Source organism: Rhinichthys klamathensis, unplaced genomic scaffold, assembly GCF_029890125.1.
Source record: "Rhinichthys klamathensis goyatoka isolate OS25496 unplaced genomic scaffold, OSU_Roscu_1.1 h1tg000056l_1, whole genome shotgun sequence".
Classification (NCBI taxonomy): Eukaryota; Metazoa; Chordata; class Actinopteri; order Cypriniformes; family Leuciscidae; genus Rhinichthys; species Rhinichthys klamathensis.
In genome coordinates this window covers 1976046-1987445 of record NW_026606601.1, presented here as the reverse complement: position 1 = coordinate 1987445, position 11400 = coordinate 1976046, and the positions used below count along the sequence as shown (strand labels likewise).

At 37.5% G+C, this 11400-nt stretch overlaps 2 protein-coding genes across 2 annotated transcripts; both read right to left on the bottom strand.

Annotated features, from left to right (window-relative positions):
- Nucleotides 1-989: 989 nt before the first annotated feature.
- On the bottom strand, nt 990-5342 carry nxph2b (neurexophilin 2b). The gene is made up of 3 exons (XM_056248648.1): nt 4713-5342; nt 4057-4178; nt 990-1740 (listed from the first exon to the last, which is right to left on the bottom strand). Exons 2-3 carry the CDS (start codon nt 4105-4107, stop codon nt 1006-1008), a joined length of 786 nt encoding a protein of 261 aa, XP_056104623.1. The 5' UTR covers nt 4108-4178; nt 4713-5342; the 3' UTR covers nt 990-1005.
- A 945-nt stretch (nt 5343-6287) lies between these two features.
- si:ch211-227n13.3 (uncharacterized) lies at nt 6288-11318 on the bottom strand. The gene is made up of 6 exons (XM_056248504.1): nt 11201-11318; nt 10571-10631; nt 9577-10438; nt 9157-9232; nt 7698-7811; nt 6288-7182 (listed from the first exon to the last, which is right to left on the bottom strand). The coding sequence occupies exons 3-6, from the start codon at nt 10391-10393 to the stop codon at nt 6495-6497; spliced, it is 1695 nt and encodes a 564-aa protein (XP_056104479.1). The 5' UTR covers nt 10394-10438; nt 10571-10631; nt 11201-11318; the 3' UTR covers nt 6288-6494.
- Nucleotides 11319-11400: the final 82 nt, after the last annotated feature.

The following is an 11400-nucleotide window of genomic DNA, read 5'->3' as shown; positions in this document are numbered from 1 at the left end:
CAGATCCTAATTAATGTCATTAACATAAAAATACGAGCACCAGTCAACGTCCAAATCATTTAAGTTTCAAGTAGTAAAATTTGCGTTAGATTTCCAAATACCTGCAGTACTTTGACTCTGCCACAAGGAAAGTGTGTACGTCTGCTTAGACCCAGACGTGGTGCTAAGCACTTATCCACGTTAAAGACCGTTTTTATAAATATGAACGTTGCCTTTTTTTTTTCTTCTTCTTTTTTTTTTTTTGCGTAAGCACACTAAGTTCAAATCTGAGCGTACGCACGTATTATAAATGAGGCCCTTAGAGTCAATAAGGAAAATACACAAGGGAGAGTTCTGGAAACTCAAATCTCGTCTTTTCTTTAATAATGAAACAAAATACAAAAGAACTGAGGTTACAGTGGAACACATGACTTCAACATTAATCTTAGTTATTGACTTTCTGTGAACACAAAAACATATTGTCATGAAAAGGAGGGCATCACAAATGGCTGCAACACAAGATGTTTTATATTTTTTGTTTTGTTCTTGAATCCCAGCTTATGTTGATTGGGAAATGTGTGTATCTTTTAAAACTTCACACTGATGACGTCACAACAGTCACTGATAAAGGGTTAGGGGTAACTGTGGAAACCGTAGATGTGTTGGTCTTGTCCAAGCGTAAGTGTAAAGCACACAAATCAGCCTTCAGGAAATCAGGTCTTAAGCCTGGGTTAAGCTTGGGTTAGTTCACCCAAAAAAGAAATTTCTGTTATAATTTACCCTCATTTTGTTCTTAACCTGTTTGACTGATTTTCTTCTGTGGAACAGAAAAATAAATTGTGAAAATGATGGCAGAAATAAACAATTTCTGTTTTGGGTGAACTATTCCTGTCATCAAGGACAAGTCAGGTGGAATAGAAAGAGTGGTTCCTCATCTGACCTTGCTTCCATTTATCCGGTTCTTTGTGGAACATGACAAGGAAACTACAGGTTAGAGAGGCTGTAATACTTCCAATCTAGGCTGTGCTATCCAACAGAGGTATAGGGAGTGTCACTGTGGTAGTTGTAGTCTGGGCAGACCTTCTGTACTAGCTTGTAGTCTGCACTGAAGAAGTCAATGTAGATGCAGATGACCTTGAAGGGCTTGGAGCAAAGCCAGGAAACATGGCTTTGGGTCTGCTCCTGGAAGCATACCCTGTTCGGGAAGTCGCTGCAAACAGACGTCCTCTTGCTGCGGTCCGTCTTCTCGTATTCCACTCGACAATTGAAGGCCTTGTTGTCTTTAGGTACCTCTATGGTTTCCTGTTGAGTGATCTCAAAATCGACAGCCTTGGAGGGCGGGACCAGACTGACGGACACATTACCCAGGCCGGTGGAATTGTGGCGGAAATATACGCTGAAGGTTCCGTTGCCGTGGTCAACAATCTTCCCAGTAATGAGAAGGTTGAGCTTGACCGTTTTGATGTTTGAATGGAAGTCGCCCCAACCAAACATTTTCTTAAACTTGCCTGTTTTCACATAGGGACGACGTTTGGCCCTCGAGAGGGTTCCTTCGGTATCAGTGTGGTTGGATAGCCAAGCCCAAAGATCCAGCGCCCCAGGGTCCGGAGCAGCTTCACGGCTCTGGCTGTTAGATTGGGATGTGTGGGAGAAGAGCCGCAGGGATTTGAGAATCCCTGAACGAGAGCCGTAAGAAGAGACACTTTCCTCCTTATCACTCTCTCCCCAACCCAGAGGACTGAGCTCCGTGCCACATGTCACCTTCAAAGACAAAACCAGGAAGAGGACTGTTAACCGTAAAGGTTGTAGATGCTTATGTATATTGAGAAAAATAAAGATTCCAATTCAAACCAGTGGTTTATCTCAAAGTATATATGAAATGACATTCACAACCCACTCTATTTCCATAAGGTGACCTATTTCTGTGGGTCTATCCATTGAGAATTAATTGGCATTTCAGGCACCATTTGGGTTTTCTTAGTTTGCTACTGGAACCCTTTGGAGAAATATCCTAGTGTGTACTCGAAGGAACTTTCCCTTATGATGGGGTTGCTGGAGGTACCGATGATAGTGTTCAGAGTTCTTGCAGGAACTGGTTTCCATTTTGAAGGTTCCTAAAGGAAACTGCCCTTTTCGAACTTGAGGTTCTCCAAAGGGTTCTGCCAGTGTATCAATCTGAGGAACCCCAAATAATGCCTCACGCATCTTTACATGAAAAATTATAATTACATACCAAACTGTAAAAAAAAAGAAAAGATATTTAAGGGACCATTATATCAAACCAGAAAAAATGCTCTAGGAAGCAAAAAAAGCTTTTTAGGGTGCCTCAAATATCCAGACCAGAAATGTGTATTAAGAACGAAATTTTGATTTCAAGTTGCATGTAAGCATAAAAAAATATATATATATTTAGATTCAGTGAACATTAGGTTATTAAGATTTTAAAATACCATAAACTGATGTGCATGTCCACATTCACACCTCAGATGCAAAATTATAGATGAATATCTAGTATAACATGAATAAAACTACAGCTAGTACATAACGATGCATCACTACATAAATGATCAGTACATAAAGGATGAGAAACTGAAAGCTGCATCTGCCTTGTTTAAATGATGCAAACAGGATGTAACATCTTGAGTATGAAACTGTTCCCTGCAATGTGAGTTTACTACTGACATAATAAACTCCCTCACACACCCGGCAAAACTGGTTCTTAAAAAACAACCATGACTTCTACCAGCTCTTTTAGTCTATAGTTTCATATTAGTAATACAGCCAATCAGTGTGTTTACTTTTTTGTACTGTTGATACGGTGAAATATGAATGAACAGAAAACTGCACAGAAAAGACCAAAGGAGGAAGATCAGGTAAATCTCCTTCTCTCTATCTCTCTATCTTTCAGCAAAGCTCAAAAGACTCTCTCACACATACTTTCAAAAGCATAATTTGATAGAATGAAAGTGTATATATGTCCCAAAAGGCTGTTTATCTCCCCAAGTATATATTCAGCTTTCTCCAGCATTTCTCTTTCATGTTCAGAGATAAAGAACCAAAGCGGGTAGATATTTAGGATACAGATCATCTGTTCTGTACACCTCAAAATTCAAACCCATGATGGTGAATGAGACTATACTTCTGTGCATGAAAAAAATCTGTCTACTTCAATAGAGTGCAAATTCATGATCAACAAAACAACAACAAAAAACGACTGACATTCACTGCCGAAAAGAAAAGACAAGAAATGGAAGGTGTTTTTTTCTTCTTCTTTTTTTCCAAAAATAATTAACTGGTTAATTTATCATAAATCTCTGTGGAAAGAAAATGTAAAAAAAAAATTATTATACTTAAAATTTGAATTAGAGTTTAGACTTGTACTTAGTAATAGTAAATACATTTGATTACAGTTGAATACACATGAATAAAGAGAAATAAACATGATAAAATCTAGCTTAGTGATGGCAATGAAAGAGAAGTCTCTTGAGAGGACTTAAGGCTAAGCCATCACACAGGTTGTCATTTCATCTTAAACTGGCTTAAACCGGATTCTAAATTAAACTCTGCATAGGCTTTGTGAAGTCAATTCTTATGCATTCAAATTAATCTTTGGAGAAAAAATAATTACGCACACATTGTGTTCTCCTTTGAGAAATAAACAAAACTGATGGATAAAGGGCCCTGCGGAAACTGGATTATTTGAAGTTTTATACAGGAAATTAGATAAACAGCCACACAGCATATTCTAAAGGCATATTTGGATTATACAAAATGTTTTGACTTTCCAATAAAACTACAATAATTTAAAAAATAAATAATTTTTATTTATTTATTTTTAAATTCATACCCGTTTTCTCAAAACAAAACAAAAATACTTTTTTAAAAATAGCTCAACAAATGATAGTTATAGAAATAGAAGTATAAGTTGCAGTGCTAATAATAACGATGATAATAATACACAATGTATTTTTCCATCTCTCACCTTGTAGACTGAGAGAATAAAAGGTTCATTAACTTTGGCAAAACAAATTCTGCAAATGTTTGCTTTAATTAAAAGAATTGAAATAAAACTCATACCATGTGTAAGCAGAGCATAAGCAGGGCAGAGTAACACTGGCACATCTTCATGTATTTTATGAGTCCAGATCTGGGTTAATAAAGATCAGATCCACTCGTGGCAGGGTCTTGAGTCAGTATGCCTAAAAACACAAAAAACATCATGCTTAAAGATACGAGGACATATGTGTTGAGAACAAACAACAGATAAGAAGAAATGGTCAAACTTTACACTACATCATGTAACGGTGTAATTATTTTAGCATGTCATTAAAAAAATAACAGGTTAAAATGTATATGAATGTATAAAAGAAAGCACACATTATAAGCGGTCAAGTTTACTGGTTATAACCATTTTAATCGCCTTGTAACTTTTTTGCAGATCCCGTGGTGTGAAAAATAAATTTTAAAACTTACAAACTCACCATGTAGTCTCTCAAATAAAATGGTCATAAAACATGTTTAATAGAATTACAATTATGTTGTTTGAATTAGATTTAAATGATAAAACACTGCAGGAAATAACTACTGAGCAATATTAATGAACAAGCAGTTATTTTAAGAAGATGCTTGTGGTTATTCTTTATTGTAATTTTATCACATAAAATAGGTGCAAAGAAAAATAAAGTGTTAGCAAATTGTATTTAATATTATTCATCTGTTTTAGTATAACTCACCCTTCTACTGTAGAGTTGGACCCATACATCTCTGTGCGGTGAGCATCCTTACAGTGTCGTTCACAGATTGCATAAAGAGGGGATGAAAGACGAGCATCGCTCCTCGACGGTCCAAACTCAAAGTGACCCGCAATAAAAACTTTTTTTGCATTTGATTAAAACAATATAATCTTCTTCTTTACTCAGCGTGGCTTATGTCCAGCAGCATTAAATCCTCTTAGCTCTGCTCATCTGGCTGCATGCCTTTCCTCTGCAACACTCACATATCCTAACACGATTATGTGTGGATGTGATTGTCCATCCAAAAGGAAAACAAATAATAAAACTGCTCTCTAAGCAGTCCCCTGGGTAAACGTCCGCTTCTGCTGCATTCTTGCCCGCTCGCTCTTCCTAAACTGATGTTGTGTGATGGATCAGTGCGCTTTTGGGTTGTGACAGTGGAGTCACTGAGCCCAACCCCTCAACATCAGGACCAATAACGGCACACATCACAGTTTCAAGCTTTTTTATGTAAACCCGTTTAAAACCACTAAGTGTAAAGTCAGTGTTAAGAAGCACTTTGTTGGTTCATAAAACAGCAGAAGACTTGCCTTGTGGGCAGAGTTTATATTTTTGTGATAAAACTGCTATTCAGAAGCATTTCGGCTCATTTTTCGTCATGACACTGCAAAAAAAATTTATATTAAGATTTTTTTATATATATATATATATATTGGGGAGACTGGTAAAATTTCAGTGAATATTTCTCAGGGTGGCTTTAGTTTTGATAATTAGTTTCTGTATTGACAAAAACCTGATATGTCTTGGTAATAAAAAGCTATTAAACAAAAATAAAATATAAATAAAATAATGACCAAAATAAAAATGAACATACGTTTCCCTTACTCCACATAGTGTGCTACTGGATCATGTTGTCACACTATATAGGCTAAGTTAATTACAATAATTAAAAAAATATATGAAAGAAAACACCAAAAATGCACAAAAAAAATAATTACTCGCATACATTCAAACATTTAAATCGTATAAAAACTCGCCCCGACCTTTATGGAAATTACCGGTTAAATTACTTTTTGTGCTGTTTTGTTTTATTCAACAGCTATTACACAAATATTATACTGGAATTTACATTTGAGGAGGTATAACTGCTAGTGAAAACACACATTTATATAATTTAACCTTTGACAAAGCCTACACCTATCTATATATTACATTCAATTATATATAATTTACCATTTTACATATATTAACAATTCAAATGAATTCAATACAGAAAACAAAACTAAATTGCTGGGTATGAAGGATAGATATACATGTATAGATATGTATCCATTTAAAACTACTGCGAGATAAAAGTTTTGGTTGATTCACAAAAAAATTGAGAAATAGGAAGTCCTGCATTTTTGCACAAACATGTTAGATGTCAAAACATCAAATTAAACAATTACAATTAAATTGGTTCAAGAAACTAAAATGACAAAAAAAAATGCGCGTTTGCTTGGAAACAGCTCCGCTCTGTGGTTATTACAGCGACTGCAGGTCAAACCACTGCGGAATTAACATCAGACGAACAGATGTGTTAATGCAAGATTTATTTACTCATGCATATGCCAATGCTACAACACAAATAAAGGAGCAATAAAATAAATATTAGCAGATTTTTTTCAGAGATCACATCTATTAATTTAAAGTAACAGAAGAAATTGAACTTGATAGCAGCAATGCAAGTCTTCAATTTTACAAGACAACTACCAGAACGAATTACAAAACTCCCATAGACACTCATTTGCAGGATTCTTTAATAATCTGGTTCTGATTTTTCACCATTGTGGCTAACATGGACTTGAAGTTTGGCTTCCGTACGGCAGGTTTTGTATCACCAGAGGCAGAGACTTTCTTCTGGTTCCCTCGTTTAATCTTAGGCTTCACGTTGAAGAGATCTGTGGGCGTCCTGAACCCTTCCGAATCCTCAAACAACTCTTCCCGCTGCTCATGCTGGAAAACATTCTGGGCTTCACGACTCTCTCCACGTTCCTGCTGCCGCCGCCGAGGGCTTTTCCTTTGTTCCGCAGTTTCCACAGCAACAGTTTCAGGCGTGTCATCAAACTTCAGCACCCGCCGCGTTACGTCTATGCCATCAGACGCGTCCTGCTTGTTCAATTTGCCCTGGACAAAAGTCCTCCTCTGTTTGCTGGGGGCATCTGAGTTCTGCTTGTGATCTGCATTTAATCTTGAAATCTGGTCATCTACAATCAGTTTGTCGTCCTGTGTCACGCTGACACTGAGGTCGAGTGGATAAAGCTGCTGAGATAATGTGTCATTCATGGAAGACTTTCTTTTCACCGAAGATTTCCACCCTCCAACGGGTGGCCAGAGCACAGCTCGAGGCCTCTTACGATGACGTGGCTTTGCTTTGGTGATGGACAGGTCAGTCTGAATGCAGGTCAGATACTTGCAGCGACGCAGACTTCTAAACATATGCACACAAAATGACTTTACTTACCACTGAAATAATTGTAATGGGGTATTTACAATGTTACTATTGTAAGTTACATTGTGCTTACATAAAAAGTTGGGAGATGAATCGAGTTTGCATTATGTGCACTTTTAATGTGCATCCAGGTTTGCTTGATTATCACATTCGCTAATTAGAATGATTTCTGATGGATCATGAGACACTGAAGACTGGAGTAATGACTTATGAAAATTCAGCTTTGCCATTACAGGAATACCGGTAAGTCACATTTAAAAAAAAAAAAGTATTGGTGAGCATAAAAGACTTCTTTCAAAGACCCCACATTTTTGAACGGCAGTGTATATACTGTATTAATTTATTCAAAAACTGGGTTAGAAAAACCCAAGATGAATGGGAAATAGGTTGCAAGCCCAACATCGCTGAGGTGGAACACAATGAGATCTCAGCTCAAGATCAGGGGCAGTTTGACTTTCAGTGATTCTGATAATAAATGACTCATATTGACTCACCTCTGCTGAAACACATGAGGTCTGGAGCAGTTCACTTGAGTTCTGTTGAAGACTGCAGAATCTGAGCTTTGTGCTGACAGCTTCCTGATGTGACTCAGGCTTTTCCACAATAATCTGAAGATCAACATTCACACAATTCTCATGAAACCTAAGTAACGGGATTATTAAAGGTATAATGCAAGGTGGCCTTTTAATAAAACCTGGCAGTCTATGCCAGTCTAGGAGCCGTTTTTTGCCTTATTTGAAAGTTAATTGTGTTAGTTTTTGTTTTCTTGAGATGCGCACCGTCTGCAGAACAGGAGAAGCTTTAAGGTCTGGGTGTGTCTACTGGACTGTGGCCTGCTGGGAGCACATTGCATGAAGCCGGTTTCAGTAGCTACCCAGGTAAGTTTGCGATTAGTTTGAGCAAACTCAGTTTTTTCGGGCTCAAGAAGGTGTATTTGGTTTTTAGCAGGCTTCATCCCCATGGTAAATTACGCTACACGGTTAACCTGCTTCGTTTTATTCTGGGTTAGAGGTCGCAGACCAAAACTGGACCAATCAGCTGAGAGTAAAGTGGCATGTATCTATGCAATAAAGCCACTCCCCCTGTATCTGCTCCAAATTAAAGCAGCTAAGAGTCAAAGAATTTAATTAGGATTTTTCTGCTAATTAATTATTTTATTTACATTAAATGAATTGTATTTATGTATCATTCATATATGCATATACTTATTACAATAATTCACATTGTACATTTATATGTACATACATATAAATATGTATAAATGCAAGCTTTAAAATATAAGCTTTTAAACAGATTAAGCTTACATGTATTCTTTTGTGAAACTCTATAAATTATAAGGCCTATTTGTTTGATACACTTGATATTTTCTTTCAGCTGCCTTCCCAAACTTTTGCTGCAGCGGCAGTGTTTATTCCTGCCATGTAAATTAATTTAATTTCATGATATTTTTTCATGATCTCTTAATCTTCTGCAGAGAAGTGAATTGTGCCGGCTCTCTCGCAAGAAGAAAATCAACTTGACTCTCCATGTTCGGTGTGATTGGCTGTTTGCCTTCAAAGTTAATTGCAAACCCTGGATTAAAACGGAGTTGGTATGAGAATGTTTATATCAAGTGTTGTGAGCCTGTTGAACTTGATCTAAACCAGGTTGGATTTATATGGATTTTTCAGCTCTTAACCTACTCCGAAACTCAGAGTTTGTTCAAATAGCTTCATGCAACAGGCCTCTGGTCTTTAGACTTTGCCTTCTGTTTGTTTGTTTTTCAAAGGGAAACTTTAACAATCTTGTCTTTTAAGATACTGAATGACATTTCTTGACCATTCTTTTTAATGTAAATAGTCTTTCGCTGTCTACTTGTTGTGTCTTTTAGATGTTAAAATCTCATAGTCGTTGTTCTGGGGGGGGGGGGATATTTTTTATAACAGTGTGATATTCATTTCAAACATAACATACCCCTTCTCCCGACGGGGTCTTTGGGGGTGCCACTTCTTAAGCAGAATCCACTCATCACAAGATAAAGACTCTGGATCTAATACACAAAGAAACATATTTTTGGTAACACGATAACAGGCACTTTATATTACACATTAAAGTGATTGTTCACCCAAAAATGAAAATTCTGTCATCATTTACTCACCCTTAAGTTGTTCCAAACCTGTATGAGTTTCTTTCTTCTGAATGTTGGGAACCAGACAGTTGACTGTAGCCATTGACTTCCATAGTATTTATTTTCCCCTGCTATGGAAGTCAATGGGTGCCGTCAACCGTTTGATTACCAACATTCTTCAAAATATCTTCTTTTGTGTTCAACACAAGAAACTCATACAGGTTTGGAACAACTTGAGGGTATCTCAACACATCGAAAATGCTTACTCCTATCTCTGCTTTTCTCTTTTAGGGTCGGCTGTCTTCTCATCTTGGCGAAAAGACTCTCGCATTCTTTGCATCTTATGGTATCAACAGGATGACAGGGCGAGCTGGGACCCGATTCCACCATGAGATCAGTGTTGGATTCGTCCAATACAGACTCTTCTCGAGATTCAGCAGAGCTTCTCGGCCTCAGCTCAGAGTCAGAGGTGTTAGCCATCACCCTTAGCTTTCCTAGAGTGTCCTCAGCCATTGCACCTGGAGCCAGGGTGATCTTCTGAACGGCTCCATATTGCGGTTTCACAATGGAAAGCGCCCTCTCGTCTTCTTTACTCAATCGGCATGATGCACCAGCTCTACTCTTCTTTATCGGACGCTTCATATCATGAATAACAGACACATAGTCTTTTATTTCTTCAACACTGTTTGATTGGCTAGAGTCGGTGTCATTTAACACCACAGAGATGCTCTCGTAGACCTTCTCATGTTCTCCCTGTTGCTGTCGACCTCTCAGGGCTGTTTTGCGCCGCAGTTTCATAGAGACAGATTTCTTTATTTCTTCAACACTATTTGATTGGCTAGAGTCGGTGTCATTTAACACCACAGAGATGCTCTCGGAGACCTCATGTTCTCGCTGTTGCCGTCGACCTCTCAGGGCTGTTTTGCGCCGCAGTTTCATAGGAACAGATTTCTTTATTTCTTCAACACTGTCTGATTGGCTAGAGTCAGAGTCCCTCAACACCACAGAGATGCATTCGGAGACCTTCTCATGTTCTTGCTGTTGCTGTCGACCTCTCAGGGCTGTTTTGCGCCGCAGTTTCATAGCGACAGATTTGATAGTGACCTCACAGAGAACTAAGATATTCACCTGTGATAAAATCAAATCAAATAACAGTTTAACAAACAACAACATATACTGACATAATACGTTAACGTTACATGACTTAAGTATAAAACCTCTTCCAGGTAATTGTTTCTGACTGATTAGGGTGATTTCTACCTCACTGTAGCATCCTGACTCTTGTCTTTGAGGAAAGTTAGTGAGGTTGTTGTAGCATGCCCTGAAAACATTAATGGTAATCAGTGACTTTATGACTAACTAACGTTAGTCACCAAAAGTTTTGGCTGACTGCAAAACAACATAAAAATAGCACATTTGACATAAAACTGACATAATATAAAAGCTACTAAGTATAAAACCTTTTAACTTAATAGTTTCTGACTGATTAGGGTGATTTCTACCTCACTGACCAAAGTTCTGGGTGACTACAAATCCAAAAATCATAAAAGTAGCACATTTGACTAATGCCCCAATTACAATGTTACTAACGTTACATTGTGTACTGTACATACAGTAACAATGTACTTAAAATATCTTACAACACTAAATCGCCTCACCTCACAAATAAAAGATTGTTATTTGTAACGTTAACTTACTCTGTTCGCGTTTTGGTTTAACGTTACTTGATTGTCTCGTGAGGTTTTGGTACAAGTTGAATGACTAGAATAAAAAAATCAAACACATTTCTTACTCTCTCTCGAAATGTCGATAGTCCATTTGTTCTAACATATCAAGGGACTTCTAAATGGACCGATCCGAAGCGAAAACGCAGCTTTTTTGTTTGTTTACCTCAGAACTGCTGGGCTGTTGGCGCGCGATCGCCTGTCATCATCATCAACCGGAAACTGCAGTTCAGCTCGATCGTCCTTAAGAGGGCGCTGCAGTCTGAGGCTTTTTTTTATTATGATGGCTTGAGAAAGTATAGTTCAAAAATAAAATCACAATAAGGTATTCCATTCACATACTGCTTAGCTTTTAAAGATAATATG